This window comes from Limulus polyphemus, unplaced genomic scaffold (genome assembly GCF_000517525.1).
Source record: "Limulus polyphemus unplaced genomic scaffold, Limulus_polyphemus-2.1.2 Scaffold1517, whole genome shotgun sequence".
Taxonomy (NCBI): Eukaryota; Metazoa; Arthropoda; class Merostomata; order Xiphosura; family Limulidae; genus Limulus; species Limulus polyphemus.
Window position 1 is genome coordinate 52,776 of NW_013667127.1, and position 19,798 is coordinate 72,573.

The following is a 19,798-nucleotide window of genomic DNA, read 5'->3' on the forward strand; positions in this document are numbered from 1 at the left end:
CTATTTACATTTAGTATGTTATGTTTATATAAATGTCAAAAAAATTTTGAAAAATTATTATTTTTCTAAAACTTTTTTGGGAGACTATTCAATGTGTAAATAAACAATTATTTTTCATTTTCAGATCCTGTTTTCTTCACCCATCGTTATGGCTACTAAGAAAAGGAAAATAGATGCTGAGTTTCGCCTTTTCAATGAAGAATGGGGAGAAAAGTACTTCTTTGTGGAAACAAACAACCAGAAAGCTAGTTGCATCATATGCAACGAAAGTGTTGCCATTTTGAAAGAGTACAATCTTCAGCGTCACTATGAAACAAAACATCTGTCAACATATTCGAAGTTTTCTGGAAAGTTGCGTTTTGAGAAATTTGAGTTCATGAAACGTACTTTGGAATCTCAAAGGAATCTCTTCACGAGAATATTTGCTGAAAATGATTCTGTCACTCGTACAAGTTACAAAATAGTGCATAAGATGGCAGAGCGAGGAAAACCGTTTACTGACGGCAACTTCATCAAAGAGTGTATGATGGAAGCAGCAAATGACTTGTGTCCTGAGAAAGCCGATTTGTTTGGAAGCATCAGCCTTTCAGTAAGTTCAGTTGTGCGGAGAACAGAAGAACTTGGAGAGAACATAGTGTTACAGATACGTGAGAAAGCTAAGAACTTCTTGTGGTATTCTCTGGCACTGGATGGGTCTACTGATCTTTCGAGTACGTCACAACTTCTCGTGTTCATTTGTGGTGTTAATTTGGACTTTCAGATCACAGAAGAGTTGACATCCGTTTGCAGCATGCATGGAACAACAACTGGAGAAGACATTTTCATGTAAGTGCAGAAAACCTTGCAATGCTATAACCTTCAGTGGAATCAACTTCGATGTGTTACAGTTGATGGAGTGAGGAAGGGTCTGGTGGGGCAGATACGAACTAAGTTGGAAGATCTTCAACTCCCGGGCGCTCTGTTTATACACTGCATTATACATCAGCAAGCACTCTGTGGGAAAGACTTAGATATTTCTTGCATACTGAAACCAGTCGTTTCTGCTGTGAACTTCGTTTGGGATCATGCACTTAATCACCGCCAGTTCCAGGCTTTTCTTGAAGAAATTGATTCTGAATTCTGTGACTTGCCTTATCACACAGCAGTGAGGTGGCTCAGCTGTGGTAAAGTCCTGTTTCGTTTTTATAAGCTCCGAAGAGAAATAGATATTTTTCTCACCGAACAGGATAGAGCTGATCCACTTCTGTCAGATTCTACCTGACTGTCAAAGTTGTCATTTTCGGTTGACATCACATCTCACATGAATGAATTGAACTAGAAACTTCAGGGGAAGGATAACCTTATCTGTGATCTCTACAGAATCATCAAAGGATTTCGGAGAAAGCTATCATTGTTTGAAGCACAACTGGAAGGAGGAAACTTCTCTTATTTTCAGTGTTTTAAAAAGTTTCGCGCTGGAATCGCAAAAGATGTCAACCTCGAGTTTCCGAAGAAGATTACTAGTGACTCAAATAAGCATTTTTTGGAGAGATTTTCAGATCTCGACAGAATTGAGAGTGACATTCTTCTGTTCCAGAATCCGTTTGATTGTAACCTTGATGACGTGCCAGTCGAACTACAGTTGGAGCTCATTGATTTGCAAACAAATGACTTGTTGAAAGAGAAGCACAGAATTGTTGAATTTTATCGCTGCTTACCTGATGATGAGTTTTCAAAGTTGAAGAAATTTGCCTCTGGTATGGCATCAGTGTTTGGAACAACTTATGTCTGTGAGCAAACATTTTCAAAAATGAAGTATGTGAAGTCAGCACATCGAACGAGGTTGACTGATGAACGTTTGAAAGCAATTCTTTTGGTTGGATGCAACAATTCCAAAGCAAATATTGATGATATCTCAAAAGCTAAACGCCAGTTTCACAAATCTCACTAACCTTTTTTGCTGCTTACATTATCCATGACTTCAATAGTATTATTTAAGTCGCGGTATTCTCAGATAAACTGATTTCTTCACAATTATCAGATAAATCATAGGAAGATAGAGCGAGAAATTTATGTATTGATCTGAATATGAAACCTCAACTGAGTTTTAAGCTGTGTGAGAGATAAGCAGGCTGGACATGTTTGATGTTAAGTGAAATAATATATATTTATGGTAAAGCGAAATAAAAGCGTGAGAACTTGCGTACATATTTTGACATTGTTCCATACTGAATCCGCGAATAGACCTTCGGTTTTTTTCTATCAAGATGAATCTCTGCAGAACTAGTCACGAGCAAAGCCAAGAAAGTTTATGCGAAAACATATAGGCTATGATCTTGCAAGAAAACTCGTATTCTTTCTCTTAGGTAGCGTCATCGGGTCCATGTGCTGATCATTCTCTCGCAGCATTCCTCGGCTGAAACATACAAATATCATCCACTTGGTCAGCGAAAGGACGCGTCCGCATTTTCGTGGGGAAAGTAGCTGTTATCTGCTATGAAAACAACAAAAACACCTTGAACTGAGCAATTTCGATTTGACAGTGTTGTTTGATTCCAAAAATTGGGCATATGGTAGGGGTGTAGTTATTAGTTTATTTTAAACTCTCCTTCTTTGTTCTGGTTATCCTCTGCTACAACTTGATTTTTTACTTACTGTTACGACAGCGGTAGTCACGTGACCCTGGTAACACGTCATGATATTCTCGAAGGATCGGGAAACATCACGAATAATCCAGTATGTGCTAGGTGCCCTCTATTCCTGTATATAAGTGCGCCGGTTAACGTGAGACTAATCAATTGGAATTGAATTGCAGACAGATATAGAGACGGACAATTGAGTCGTTCGTTGTGAATTTAAGTTATAGCGTGACTGTGGAAATTAAGTGTATTGCAAAGTTGTATTGAGAAAGAATAAACTTGTTTTATTTACGAAAGGACTTGTATCGCTAAAGTTTCTTCGGAAATAATTTTTACGAAAAATTAACGAACGACCAGAGGCGTAACATTACTCGTTACAAGCACCTTTGTCCTTGGTTTAAGATAGGTTTAATTCTGTAGTAAAATAAATAAGGTAAACGTAAATTTAGGCATAATTATGTGAATGTGTAGATGCATACATATACGAGTAATTAACATGTGAAAATATAACACACAATGTCTTCTGATTTTTTGTTGACAGTTAGGTCATAACAGTCTGTTTGTCTTCGTAATGTTATAGTTTCTAAGTTAATTAACTTTGTCTTAACTTATGAGTCAGGATGTTCATTTATTGAAACCTAAAGAAAGGCTAAAACTTTAATAATATGAAATTCAGTTTGATATTATTTCTAATTGTGACATTATAATTGTAAAGCAGTGGACTTCACTTGGCTTTTCCTGTTATATTTGGCTATTTTAATCTGGTATATACAAAGCTACTGCTGTGTTTGTTGTTATTATTAATTTTGCACTTACACCTGCATATAAACAGTAATTTGAAATGTATAGTTTGGTTACATTACAGGTTTATATCCCATTATACAATTTTATATTTCAAATAGTCATTCAGTTACTCAGAAAATCTTCCTTCACTAAACTTCTCCATTTTTTTAGTGTATTTATGGATGTTATGTGCACTCAGCGATCCTTCCTACCTTCCATCGTCGTTGTTACTGGCTCCTTCAGGTTTGTTACAATTTATTTCTGCCAGTGACTAGTTGTCTACTTAACATTAGTGGCGTATAAAAAGTTCGGAATCAGTAAATCTCCGACCGACATTATATGTATTTTCTGTGTCAGATCTAAACAAACACAATATTTAGTAAAGCAGCCAATGGTGAATGTTGAGTCTTGTCTCTCAATTGATTCCTGAATCTTGACATACCCACAACTTTGTTAGTATTATAACTAATAAAAATACTTTAGGGAAAAGTACGTGAGAATTATGTTTAAAGCCAAATTTTAGATCACATTGATACTTTTAAGCTATTTTGTAATCATATAAACATGAAAATATTAGATCCAAGAACCTATTTCATTAGAAACTTGAAAAAATTCGGAAAATGGTAGCTTTTTATTCTGTTATTACATCAAACATTGAATGATTTTTATTCATGACACATCTGAAAAAAAGTACATGAGGCCAGGTAAAAAATTTGTGGTTCGGCATTAGCACTTTTCAGAAACCAAAAGGAGGTAAGTTTTTTTGTTTTGTTTTTTTTTGTAGAAATACTCCATTTGTAGTGTCAACCTCACAGGTATTTAATATTAGTAAAAAGTATTGTCATTCGTCAATTAAATATTTGTATAGGTGACGCTTCCATCAAACATTTGGAAATAGAAACGGAACCGTAGAGATAAAAATTTATAAAAAATTATTTTTATCTCTATGAGCGGAACCTACGAAATTTGAAAATACAAAATTTAAACTCGGCGTCAGTTTTAGATGTGGAGTCTGATGAGAAACCAGTTTGTTTTTTACCTGGACTAATGTACAGATTTTCTATTTCAATTTTTAGTTTAAATATATCAAGAGGAATTAAATATAAAAATTCTTGTATGGTTACATTTAAATTAAATTTTAAACAAAGAAGAGCTGAACAATAATTCACTAACAGCTGAAATATTACAGTCAAACTTGTTTAAAACATATAATACATACCTCTCTCAAAATATATAGGTTTATAGACTTAAATGACAAATCTATATTGTCTAAATAATTTTTTGTTTTCATTTTTAAAATAAGGTTTAATTAGTATGTAAAACTTACCCACTGTGTAGGAGTTTGTTTCGTATGTGGAGTTAGAGTTGAAAACTCGCCAGAGTTCTGTTGCCAAGTTATAAAAAAAAATTGTCAAACTTTACATTTTCTAGAATCCTGACATTGTGCTTGTTCATTATCTGAACGTTCCCTACAGTGATGACAATAAAATACTCATTTCTCCTAGTCTCAGCTACTGTGCTGATAAAAAAGAATGGACAAAAGATGAGTTAATTGTGCAACTAAGACCCATGTGTAAGTCTGTTAGTAGCTATTTTTCTAAGTATTTAATTGTCAAAGTTTTTTTATCTCTTAGCAATAAAATAACGAAACAACAATAACATTTTTTACTTACAGTTATAAGAGAATTACAAAATACATTTAATAGTAAATTAACATTAATCTGTAATCATTTTAAATGCAAGATGGTGGAAAGACCAATTGGCCATCTAATCAGTGACTTCTACGATGATTAGTTTTAAAATGAATAATTAACTAGGCATAAAGTTTTCTCTTATTATTTAATTAAACCTTACTTAGCCAAGGCTATAGGCAACCCAAATGAATCAGATCACATAGTGTGGCCAGAATCACCTCACCAGATGCAATACTCAATTTTCAAAGAATTACTGTAGTCATATGCATGTGTACAAATATAAGTTCACTTTTCACAGTTTTAATTATTTTATTCTGTATTTTGTATTAAGATGCATTTAGGCATATAATAATAAACACTCTACAAACACTTGAATGTTACATATATATATATGAGACATAGAAATTCTCCTTCAAAAACTAGTTGTTGTTTTTATTTTGTCTATTTCTATTTTTATTTCTTTTGTTGTTGTTTTAATGTAGTTTATTTTATTGTTATGTTTTAGAACACTTAAAAATTGTCTTGCATTATTAATGTATTATTTTGCATTTTTTTCTTACTTTACTTTTTCTTCATAGTTTGTCTCTATGGTAGACCAATTTTATCTTTGTGATTGTTTTATTCATGGGTTTCAAGAACTTTTTTTTTTCAATTTAATTTTACTCCATTCTTTGCTTCTGATTGTCTATTAATAATCTGGTAAAAATATTTTGTCTGATTTCAGTACAGTAGGTACAGATTTACTCTTACTTACTAGAAGATTCACTTTACAGTGATTTTAACCATTTCTTTATTTTTTTCAGATATTATTGTAATAGCATTTTTTGTAATTATGTTATTGTTTGTGAAAAACTAGTATGTTTAAAATATTATGTGACTTGCTCTTGTGGCTTATTGAAATAAATTAGAAATAATTGTGTAGTTTTCTGCATAAAGAGCCTGTAAATGACACATCTTTATCATTACATAGAAACTTAGGGAAATTGGCATGTGTTTTAAACAGTTGTTTGGGTATAACAAAAAAAAGATGATGTATGGTTACACAAAATGGAAAACATTATTACAATTATATAAGCTGCTGCTTTCATTACAATATTTACACAGTCTAAATATCTGTGTGACTAGTAACAAAATTGTTGTATGTGATGTTTGTATGTATGTCTTTGGACAAAACTTTTTTGATGTTATCTCTTTACAGTCTATAATAAGAATGAACTAGATTTGAACAATGAACTAGAAATTTCGGTAAGTAACTTTGCTAAATAATAAATCATATATATATGATTTAGTAAGAGTGCATGTTGTAGGTTTTACATATGTTACTAAGGTTAATTTCTTTAAAACGATAGAATTTTAAATAGCTTTAAAAATTGCTGTGTTAAATATTGTGGTTACCATATTGTTAAGGTTAGAACTCAAATGGATTATATTATAAACTTCAATGTTAAATTGATATATGCATTACATTTGTCTCACACTATTTAAATTCAGTAAAACTTTGTTAACAAAGGTTTCAGTAGTGTTATTTTCTGATAAAGATTAGTTGTCTTGAAATAAGTTATTTTTATGAATATTTATGATAAAAGCAACATGTTTAAAATTGTCAACTATTCACATGTTTTATATAGCAGTGACTTGCTAGATAACAATAAACCTTCACAAGTATTTGACCTGTGTATTTCATGCCTGCCACATATTAGGAAAGAAGTATTCTGTTATGTATTCATAACATAGGTAAATAATGATAAAAATAATTTAATCAAGTTTCAGTTTCTATATTCAGTATTTATTGAGCAAGCTTCTGCCGTCTTTCTTGGAGCTATCCTCAGATTAACTGTTTTAAAAATACGATCAGTTAGCTTGAAGAGAAGAGATAAAGTATACTCAATAAACATTGATCATGGAAAACAAAATCGAAAATCAAGCATATTCTGAAACCTACAGATACAAGTTTAAGTATTTTCTTTAAAGTTAGAAGAACCAGATTTTAGTTATAGGACTGTTTTGTAGTGAATGTGTTATATGGAGTTGAAATGCTGTGTATGAAAACCAGCAATCAATTTTACTAGAAAAGAAAATATTCTTATTACTATTAACTCACAAGAGAAATGAAATCTACATCTCTGAAACTTTACAAATAGCTGTATACACTGACCTTATCATGGATCTTATTATAACTTAAATGTGAAGAGAGGATTCTTTTTTCTGTTTTACTTATCTTATTTACAGTTGTGTTTAATAATTATTTTGCAAAAAAAAGAATATAACTTTAAAAGATATAAACACTTCAATAAAATAGGTAAACAGGAAACAAAACTGACAAATATACATTATTATTATCAGTTAATAGAAGCTTGAATTTATGGAGTTAAATTTTGAGCTTATATAACTGAATTTATGTAATCATTAAATATCAAGGTGTTCTAAAAAGTTTTAATTCTTACCTACACCTCATGTTTGTATAGTCATTTCTTCTTAAAGTGTATGATCTCAGCATAAAGTCAGATTTTGTAAAATCAATAGTGCCATAGCTAAATAGACAGTTAGCTGTATTTGAAGAAAGTTTTAGTACTTGTCTCTCTCTCTTCTGAAGCAGACAACAGAAACCATTGAGGCTATTGTTCAACAACTTATGGAAAAGCACCAACCTAAGATGACTGTTAGAACACATGAGTGTGACACAACTACTCCCTTTAACTCAACTGTTGCTAGAAAGTCGGTGACTGTAGGACATAAGAAATGTAGTCATAATTTACATCAGATCATCTCACCCAAAGCCCAGGCTGCAGCTTCTGCTGTCAGTACTGCCACTGCTACTACAGTATCAACAGTAGCAGCTCAAACTTCTGTTTCTAAAACACCTAGTCCAAAAAACAGTGACCAGTACCAATCAAACAACAACAATGGCCAGTATCTTTACAAGGTCTCACAAACAAAATGAGGTAATTCTTGCTGCACCACAGGTACCAGATGGAACTCCTCAAGAAGCCTCAACGTACCCTGTATGTTCAAGCATCAACACTAATACCACATCTCTGATCTTAAACCTTTCTCAGCTTCAAACAGGTGGAGGACTCTTGATTTTGAACAGTGCTGCATCAGCAGCAGATATGGGGTTAAATTCAACCTCCTTAACTCCTATTACTCTACTTTGTGGCCAGAATACAAGTACTTCTTTTATCACCCCTGAAAAATCAACTGGTGCTCTTGACTCAGACTCCATGGAAACCTCAGGTCCTGTATCTACACTGCATAAGCATATGAACTTTGGAAATGAATCTCATCCTATCAAATCAGACATGTCCATAAAGAGTGGAGATTTTGACTTCAGCTCAAGTGTTTCTCATGAAAAAGATCCAAACCTAAGTCAGGCTCTTCATGATTTCACTCTTGATTCTGATGGAAGCTTAGCACTACTTCAAGATCTCCAGAATGAAACATCTCCAAATCTCTTTTATAGTTCTTCATCATTATTCAGTGATAATTCTTCCCCTGTTTCAATTAAAAGAGAACCCATCAACCACCCAGAAGTGGTGGTTGACCTGAACCCCATGGACTTTATTGATAATGATCTTTCAACCCCTGATGATGAGGTGTTTAATCTTGACACCTTTTACATGCTCACTGACCTACCAAACCTAGAGGACCTTCATTCTGACCTAGAGCCCGGGACTGAAATTGGTGGAAGCAGTAGTACCACTTCTTTTGCAAGTTCCACTGCAACTTCTGTGTCTAAGAGTAATCATCAGAATTCTCAAACATTCCAAAGCACAACACAGCACATCACCGATTACTGTCCTCATTGGTCTTTTACAGAAGTAAGTTACAGAGTGTATTATATCATGTACGTATTATAAAAATTGTAGTTTTTATACTTGTGTCTGTTAATGTAACATTCCAAAATAATACCATAGAAGGCATAATATTTGGATATGAATATAATAATAAATCATAAAGTGTCAGATATTTAAGGGAAGGTTGTGACAATCAGATATTAATTGTTATGTTTTGTAACCTTTACGGTCAGTGAAATATAATTATAAATTAATTATTATTTGTCCTCTTTATTAGTATTACTAGCTATTAGATACTAATTACCAATAAATCTCATTGCAGTGAGTATCTAATAGTAATATAAATAATAATAAAACATTATTAAATAATCAGTAATTAGACTTAAGATGATCTACAGAGAGTTTAAGTACGTTATATTAAATCAATTTTTACATCCTCAACATATGACAACCTCAGTCAATATAAAGTCGCGATGGAATGACATATATCAAAAATACATTTTTTACATTGTTTGGCATATCATACATAGGTAATATGATGCCACCGAAAATTGGTTGCTTTTAGGACGGGCATATAACAATCTTTTCCGATAAAAATTATTCATACACTCATGTCATAAAGTTCGTTCGGATCAGGGATTTAAATTTTCCATTACGAGAATATTCCTTATATTTAATGACATTGCAAAATAAAGGAATGTAAATAACTTGGGGCATCAAAACTATTCAGAAAGAGACCTGAAATAAGTCTTGCCCTAGTTGTGCGGAGTCTTGTCATAAATGAGAATCCAAAAGCACAAAGTTCAGTAGCAAAAGCTGTCCACGTGTCTCATTCAAAAGTACGCAACTTAATATAGAAGTATCTCCGTCTAGAAGAGTGACATAACTCATGTATACCAAAGTTGTTTCCATGATATCCATTCAACCTTCGCATACTTCAAGCAGCTGAAAAATTAAATGGGTATGTATGCTATTCCATACAAAGACGTACTTGTATAGTTGTCATATACAGTAGTTGTGAAGGTTTGTGCAATTGGTCTGTTGAAACTAGCACTAGGAAATCACTGCTGTCGTATACTAGATGGATTATGGAAAGCATACAGGGAGGATTGTAGTGCTTTGAACAAAATAGTCTTACGACAGGGCCTTTTGCAATAGAAACTACACTGCAAAGCTATTGTCAAGATGCGTGGTCGTCAGACAGAGCATTACTGTTTATAATAACATGGACTGTAACAACGTGGGGAAGCTCCACACTAGTTTTAATCTAACATATTCAACCTCTGTTCAGACTAGTCACCATGACAACTGTCTATTTTTATTTAAGGAGAAGGCATAATATTAATTCAAAAAAGGTGGTATTGAAAATGTAGACAAAGGTAGTTAATCAAAAGAAAAAAATCATAAAGGTTTGCACACATGCATGATGAAAAGGAATAGGAAATACTAACAAGCGGGTGAAAGTGTAGAGGAAGGTAAAGCTTCCTATAAAGTGTAAACAATTTTGATACTTGAAGCTCCAATTTTTACTAAAGGTGTGGCGATGCAACCATACGATACGAATATCGTATCATGAAGGCGTGATATACGATTGTATCGATACATCGTTCGATACGATTTATGTATCTTCACGAAATTTGGCGAGTTTTCGGTAAACATTAAGTCAGTTGTACAGAGAAAAATCAGAATTTATAATAAAATATTTTTGCTAAAATTTAATGATTCACTAAAGGAAGATGAGTATTGAGTACTACATGATGTCTTCATTTCTTTTATCAAAAACATTACATGCAAAGTAACACAACAAATTAACAATAACAAAATAGATAGACAGATATTAACTTTTTATATTTTTACTTCTCTTGCCAGCTGCCATTTAGTTGATCAAACCAGAGAATTTGTAAAAAAGCATTGTTAGTAATATAGATAATAAATTACACACAAGACTGTCAAACTTTGTAACAAACAGTTGGTAAAACTTCTGTATCAATATACGTATCGTATCGCGTCATCAATATCTAGATACGTATCGTATCAACTACTACGATGACATACGCACCCCTATTTCGTACTCATTAAGTTAATTATATCGTGCTACCTCGATTGTTTTTTGGCCACCTACACCCCAGTAACAAGTAAATAATTGTGGGTTGGGGTTCATTAAGAGCTACAATAATTGATAGATGAGCTAATGATGTTGCGATGGTGGAAAGGGTGATTTTTATGGCCGCCATAAACCATAGGGTGCTAATAATGAACTTTGCACAACCAACATGTTGAAAATGTTCGATGTGACTACTATTTATCTTCTGTATTGTTAGCGTTAATAAGATCATGTATCGCACATCTGAGTGATGCTGCTCACTTTCCAACAGTTGCACTTGGTATCATACATGTTTTCCAGGTTTGTCATGTAGGGGGCGTATCATGATACATCATTGACTTGAGTTGGCTCCAACCCCAAAAAAAGCAGTTGGAGAATTTGGGACCATTTCCATGGGTATGGAAAATGTCTGCTGATTACTTGTTCCTCAAAAGCATGTTTTAGTTACCACCTTAATAGACCGTTTAGTGTGGGGTAGCACCATCTTGCATGAAGACTGTTCCATTCAGAATTCTTCTTTCTAGCAACATATATTAGTCGCTTCATCATGTTCTCTGTCACTGTGACTGACATAGCATGGGCTGCTCAATGAAACGAAGACAAACTTAATTATTTGATCCAGCCCATTATAGCAACAACTATTATATAAAAGTATGTGAAATGCCTTCTTCCCCATATAACATAGTTAACGATGTTGACCTGGCCATGGAGAAAAAGGTGAGCTCGCCAATCCGTAAAGTGTTTTCTGGCTAGGTTCTATTTATTTACACTCAAGCCAAGAATTAGTATTCAACGTCTAGTTGTTAATATGCATGTTTTAGGGGTGCAGTCTTAATGTTGTTGACTTAGCCATGAAGAGCAAGTGTGCCGTATAAAACCATAAGGTATTTTCTGACTAGGTGCTGCAGTTTCCACTCAAACCAAGAAACTGATGCAGTTTGTTGAAAGTTTTTATCAGCTTTCAATAAGCCTCATTGCTGCAAGGTTCTCACTCTGTACCATTTTCATATTAATAGGATCTTAATGTTGCGAGAGTTATTACCAATGCTGTAATAATGTTTATGATAGCAATTCTGAAATCTAGAGTTAACCTGTTACAATTATTTTTGGTTCGAACCCATCACTCAACCTTCTCGCTCGTTCAGCGGTAGGGGTATCATATTGTGATGGGCAATCCTACTGGTAAAAGAGTAGTCAAAATATTGGCGGAGGGTGGTGTTGATTAGCTGCCCTTTCTCTAGTCTATCACTTCTAAATTTGGGATAGCTAATGCCGATAGCCCTTGTGTAGCTTTTTGCGAAATTCAACAAACACAAGCAAACGAACAAACACAACCATTTTTAATGGCAAAATGAATCCTGTCGTATTTGACACTTGTTTCATACAGTCCCCGAAATGTAAACTTCACAACCAACTCACTCTGCCGCATGTTATTTCTAACACAGTAATCGCCCTTCTTATTGTTTCATCTACCAAATATTATAGCTCTCTGACTTTTTTTTTTTGTGAATTATAGATTTTCGAACATGCCAACCTACCTTATAATAACAGTGTATATTTAAATTTGTTTGACAGTTAGGGCAGTGTTTCTCAAACAAGCAAGTTTCCAGGGGAGTCATGAGCTGTCTGCGTTAAGTCAACTTTTTTTTTTTGAGTCCTCGGGGTGTTTGAGAGGTGCACATATCATCTTTCTTATGAACTATGACGAACTGTTTTATCGTCCTTTTAGAGAATGAAGAAGATATGCTTAGAAGAATGTTGAAAATATTACGTACAGAGTATAAAACAGACGAGGAAATATTGAAAATGACAAAAACAAAGTGTACACTAAAAGCAGACATCCGAAAAAAAAAAGTGTCAGTATTTTGGACAAATTTTCGGAACAAATAAGATCCAAAGAACTTTGATAGAGGACGAAGTGAATGGCTGTAGAAAGACAGAGGTTGACCGCGGGAAAATAAAGGGTCACAAATGTCACGGAGTGATCCCTGTTCAGCTACAGTGATTGTGTGAGGAAGGCATGACGAGCGGTGACAGCTAATCTACTGGCAGGAGTAACTACAAGCAGATGATGAGAGATAATAGGGAGTTGCGACCATCAAAGCCCAGATGCGGGATCGTCCGGCAAATCCGGCTGAGAAACGCCACTCAGTACACTTTAATGTGCAAACCATGAGGTGAATATTGAATATATTTTGTGAAATACCATATTTTTTTCGTGAACACAAAGAGATGTGTAACTACTGACAGCTCATGACGTCACAAATGTAGAATTGTGGCTTGTTTACATATCCTTGAAGCTCAATGATATTTTGGTCATTTCGAAAGATAACTGTATGGGACAGCTAGTGGTCAGAATTACGTAATATCATATCACTGATTTGAAGAGAGCAATAGGCTGATTCCCACTCAGTTTTCCATGTGAATTGTACCTCTACATGGCGAACCTTTGGAATGCATTACCTTCAGATATGGTAGATGCACCGTGACTGGGACAGTTCAATAGAAGGCCTGATGAATACTTTAAAAAATTAGGAATGGATGTAGGCAAATGAATGAGACAGTATCTTGTTATTCCTTGAATGTTACGTAAAATTAGATACTACAAAGATAATATTTAATAAAAAACGTTTAGACATGTTTTGAAACACTTAGTAAAGAAATTTGTTTACAATAATCGTGAGTCCCCCGGTGGGATAGAAGTAAGTCTTCGGATTTACACCGCTCAAACCAGGGGTTCGATTCCCCCTTAGTGGACACAGCAGATAGCCCGGTTTGGCTTTGCTATAATAAAACACACAAACACAATAATCTTAAAAATGGATTCGTTTGTTACATTCAATTTCTAGAGAAACTTCAAATTTTTATATTATCAATTGAGTAACGTCATTAATTTTGAAGTACAAGTATCATGTTCAGTATAAAAAGAGTCTCTGAACACTTGGTACCATTTTAATAAGTACTTAAGTGGTTTCAGTTTATCAATGACCTACGTGTCTATTACTTTAATTTGAAATACAATAATACAAGCTTTATCATAAAACAAGAGTGTCCTTTTTTATTTAACCTTGCAAGAACTAAATTTCAATTACTTTAAACTTTCTACCAGTAGATATCAACTAGATTTACTGGAAATCAGTTGATACTAGTTACTACTAATGTGCATATTTAGCTGGCTCTCAAGATCCCGTAACAGGCAATGTCGCCCTGTCACTTCTCAGTCCTAGCATTCCTGAAACACTTTGATCGATTATTTTAGCTGCTTCTCGGTCCTAGCATTCCTGAAACACTTTGATCGATTATTTTAGCTGCTCATCTACTCGCTGGTCCATACAATAAAACATAATCATATAATATTTTGTAAGATATATGACCTTGAAGATAATATATCAAGGTCATAAAAATAACAGGTGCTCTTCTAAGTTAAAAGAGTTGTTAAGTAGCTATACGCATACACTGGTCATCCTGTAAAACAAAATCTGTCATTGGTTATATTAGTTGCCACATTTTTTACTTCCAGTTAACTCTGCTACTAAACCTAATAAACTGCATTTTGTATGACACTTCCAATAATATTAACTGGGTAACCCTATGTTTCTTGGTGTTTCTAATCATTTGAAACAAGTTGAATCAACATTCCTCAAGTGAAGTGTGTGCTATGCTCTCTTTTTTTCCAAAATGGAACCACGTTTTACAATTATTTCAATGAAAAGATCGTTTGGTTGGTTTGCCACTTAGAAGTGTGTAACAAAAGCAAAACCACGAAACCTATTGGGAACTAGTGATACAGCTGCTTTATATTTAATCCTCAAAATATCTCAAAGTTTAGAGGAAATTAATCTAGCAATTTTGTATGCAAGAGCCATCTTAACCTTTGTTCTCGTTCATATTAATGGAAACCGGTACGTTGATCCCAGTATAATATCCAGCTGAAGTTTTCTGAAACAAGCCAGCTACAGTAAGAAAAAAAAAGAGCTCACAGACCTTTGTAGAAAAATGGTTTTCCATACATTATTTTGTCCCACCTACTCTTACTCAAATTCACTGTGGCCAATATGTTGATAAACAGTCGAAGACCATTGGATGTACTAACGTGAAACATTAGTCTCATTACCCAAAATTAACCATTCTTTGGCTCATGCTAACTTTAAAACATGTTGGACAACAAAAACTACATGTTTGGCATCAAATCTACCAAAACTGTAATGAGATTTTAAGAATCCACTCCAGTACATCCACAGTATACAAAAGGATCGACACTTAAGCCAGTCGTTACAGTTGTGAAAGCATGGAGTCGGCCGTCCTGGTGCTTTGAGCATTAAAAACTGTTTGTAAAGAGCAATAGAAAGCCATCGTATGGAGGAATGAATCGTATTACTGATTGTTTGCTATAGATGAACTTGCTTCGATTTGACAGAAATTTTAATATGATTGTGTCATTGTAAATCGAGTGTTGAAATAATACCATTGTGTAGACCAGTTTCAGCTGGTTTGTCTACTGATAAAGTTATGGAAGCCATAAATGCTCTCTTGTGTTGGAACTTCATACAGCACTATACTTCTGTCAGTATGATGGTGTATCATGCCATCGTGCATAGTGCTGGTTTATAACAAATAACATCCAGAATTCACCTTGGTCAACTCAGAAATTCAACTTAAATGAATTTGAACAACTTTGTGGTGGATTTTGAATATCATCTCAGGAGCAAACCATGAAATATCTCTAGACATAGAGCTTCATTCCAAGAGATGGTGGTCTTTTTCACCAACGATGAACCATTAGTTTGAGTCAAGTGTTTGTAACAAAGTCCAAGCTATGATTAACACTAAAAGTAGGTACACGTCATTGGCTTCAACAGCAAAACATGACATTTCCTTCTCAAGTTTTGTTATATTACTCTAAATAATATAGTCAATTCTCTTAGTAGAGCATAATGTTTCTAAAATTGAATTGTAAGCAAATTAATTCATTTTCAAAGCATATCCTTAAATGGACTTACATGTACAGTTAGCATTCATTTATTAACACAGTACTATGTATGGATGCTTTCATTGACTGAAAATGAAACATTGTCAATTTTTAGAGTTTGTTATATTTTTAGTATTAAAATTAAGTATGCTTTTTGAAGTTAGTGTTTTATAGTACTCAGAATAGATGTTTAAAGATGTTGTTATATATCATTTACTTTTAAAAGGGTAGAGTAAAAGTACTGATCACAGGTCCGTGGAATTCGACACATTCTTCATATACAGCTATGTTTGATGGAATCAGTGTTCCCACAACTTTGGTACAGAATGGTGTTCTGCGCTGCTTTTGCCCTGGTAAGAACTTTATATTTCCGAATCTTAGATATTAGAGTTTTACAATAGTTCGAAAACAAATTGGCTATGATTTTTAACATATGCAATTTGAGGTTACTGCGAAGTTTCATTATTACCATTACAGTATATGTCCTTTGTCATTGAGATAATACTATGTTAAGAAACAAACACATGCCACTTTCACTGTGAATGTGTGTTTAAGATCATGACACTGATTTTTAATAAGCAGAAACGAACATAAAATTGTAGACATTTTATTAAACTGATAAATGCATAACCACAACAGACAGCCCAAGTTCATGAGATTGATTTCAGGAAAACAGTCTTTGAGAACCAAGAATACCAAGCCCTCGAAACCGTTGCTATCGTGATTGCCTGATATGTTTGATGGACAGGTGACTGACCAACAAGCTTAAACTACCTTGTTTACACCAACCAATCAATCTTGTTTAGCACTACCTAATTGTGTGTGCATACGTTACTTGAAATCAGTTTATTTAATACATTGTTTGGAAACGCATAAGGCTTTATAGAAAGGCTTCATTTCATTTTCATGAGGATTGAGGGTGTTATTCAGATGAAAGAGATTCAAGGAAGTTCCGGACGACTTGGGCTGTCTGCTGTAACTAGGCGTTTAAATGATAATGCTCTGATGAAATACGCTGCATAGTGGTTCAGGATTTACAAAATCCTGGGCTTAACAAGATTTCTTATAATCCAGTCATTGTAGGTTAAACCAAGAACAAATTGCAATAGTAACGAATCTTGGAGAATTGTGTCCGCTTAAATGTCTCTTTTAACATATTAAACTGGGAATGACACTGACGTTGTTGTTAATTATTGGATTTGCATAAGATAAAGTGTATTTCATTTGTATACGTGTATTTTATGCTACATGAAAATTCAATAAGCAAACATCTTCAGTTTTGGCTGAAAAGTTTGTTTTTTGCTAAATAATGATGGAAACCTTAAAATGTCATTCGATCTCCACAACTGTAGGCTTTACCTTTGACAAACTGCAACAGAATAGAAAGTTCAAAGACTATCAGTTTATAACATACAAGAGTCTTAAGAAGTAAAATTAGCTTGTTCGAGAAATTTGTTATTAATATATCAGTTGGCCAATTTGAAGAAATAAGTTTTTATTTTTATCTAGCTACCCTAACTCATGTATAAAAATCCTGTAGAGCCCTTGGAACTGACCATATTTTTTTGGGGGGGGAAGATCATTTCTTACTAAAATTATCGCAAAAAAATCTGAGAATTACATATAAGTGTAGCAGTATGAACAATTTTGTTACATGCTTTATGTATGCATTTAGTCATATTCAATATGAATGTATTCAGGCTGAATCGAGTTTCGACGGCTAATAGCTAGGCTTTCTTCAGAAGTTGGGGAGCACAGAAGACCATGCTTCTTGCAGCCATTTCAATCTCATATAGTCTGCTTTACATTTACATATAACGGCCTTCAATAAAGCATCGGGAGCACTAATCGGGCACTGGTAACGAATCAGTCGTTACCAGTGAAAGTGGGTTTTCTCGGGGTACTCCCGTTTCCCCCACATTAAATTGTCGGCATAGGATTTTTAGATCCCCGTCGCCATGATGGAGCATCTGTCCAATATCGGCCGTTTAGTTTAGTTTAGTTTACTTTGCTCCTCACTTTTTATTGTCTACAGTTACTCTCTCGATTGCCTTCTTAAAGTTACATACCTCGTCTGCATTAATTTTCTATTTTCTCATGTTAAGCCCATATTCCTAGACCACGAGCGGGGTGAAGGAGGATTGTTTAATCTTCGAGCACCCCAGATTAGTAATTATTTCTTCGGAAATAATTATTTTTAAATCTAAATAACTGCCAGGAAAAACGAAACGAAACATCGGGAGCAGGTGGCATAACTGTCTCTTTAGGGACCATGTGATCATTGCACATAAGTCATCCCCAGTCTCTGCTCCTTCTCGTTTGTCTGACTTGAAAATATACACGCAGACTCTGATATTTAGTAGCTATGAATGTTGGGGTAAGTAATGTTGCTTCTATTTGATTTACAGGTTGCAACTTCATCACAAAACATGTTTAGGGAATCAAATTCAAATCACCATTTTTTTTTCTCTTTGTAGAATCATATCAGAGCCACCTTACTGGAACTAATAACTTTATTTGCTTTAGCATCCACTTTACTAAAAACATCAGCGTGCTTTCGAAAAAAAACAACAACAACAACTATCAATGAAAAGTTGCAATGAAACTCCTTTTCCGTTACCAAAAATACCTGTTCATGTTTCGCAATCTAGTACCTCATGCATAATTAAGATGTTGCAACATACATCAGGAAAAATAACAGCTTCAGCAGAACATATATTTCACATTCTTGGATCCTTTTGATATTTTTCTTAGGTTCAAGGCGCAAAACTATTTGTGTACTTTCACTTTCAGCACTACTAGATTATTTGAGGACAGAAACTGTATTTTTGGTTTAGTATACAATTAACAACATTGTTTTGATCAGTTTGGCCTGTTTTTACGGATATGCTATCTGCCCATTTTTCAATTTATTGATTTCTTCCTTCTTCACCCTTCTCTCGGAGAACAAGAACTCAACAAAGATGACTTCCATACTGCGTATTATTCATTTATATTGTTTATTTGGAAAATCTCTACACAAGCAATGTCGATAATGACAATAAAATTTGTACTTTTTTCCTACTGCTTGATAGATAGGCGTCAGAATTGCAAATACAGTAATCCTATAAACGCTGCACTGTTCCAGAATATTGAAATTTGTCAAACCAAGAAGGTTTTTTAAACCCAATTGTTGTAAACACGCTAAAAATAAAAGTATTTTCATCTCTAGGAAAATAAGTTTATAATATTTAATTGATTTCCACTAAATTAAAGTGATAATTTTATTAGTTGTAAGATAAACTGTTGTTGCTTCAATAGTTTAGGTCAGGGATAACCAATCTTTTTTTCACAGCGGGCCAGATAACAGAGAGAATGACGAGCGCGGCCGCATAACCATTTTGTTCAATACAATACAGTGAATACACAAAAAATAAAGGCAACAAACATATTTATTTACCAATACACAAAATACACCAAAAATAAAGACAACAAACATGTTTATTTACCAAAAAGTTATCAAAGAAGGCAACGTTAGCAATAAGATAGTTATATCACACCCAGTGCGCACATATCCGAATCTCACAAACTACAAGATGACTATAGTGTTAGTATGGGTACTTAAAACAATCTGTAGAGCGAACCGTGTAATATACGGGTAAAATATTTCAAGTATTTGTTATTTTAAGATGCATTTAACCAACAGATAAATATATTAAACACTACAGCCCCTAGTGGCACAGCGATAAGTCTGAAGGGGTATAGCGCTAAAACCAGGTTCGACACCCGTGGTGGGCACATCAGAGACAGCCCATTGTATAGCTTTGTGCTTAAATACAGACAAAGAAACATCACAG

The 19,798-nt window shown here is 34.0% G+C and overlaps 1 protein-coding gene across 1 annotated transcript in view; it reads left to right on the top strand.

Annotated features, from left to right (window-relative positions):
* LOC106463921 (calmodulin-binding transcription activator 2-like) overlaps positions 1–19,798 on the top strand; it is a 101,672-nt gene that overhangs the window by 45,896 nt on the left and 35,978 nt on the right. Inside the window, 6 exon segments of the mRNA XM_022391560.1 lie at positions 3,573–3,644; positions 4,833–4,974; positions 6,294–6,340; positions 7,689–8,003; positions 8,005–8,913; positions 16,189–16,315. Of these exon segments, the coding sequence (XP_022247268.1) occupies positions 3,573–3,644; positions 4,833–4,974; positions 6,294–6,340; positions 7,689–8,003; positions 8,005–8,913; positions 16,189–16,315 (1,612 nt within the window).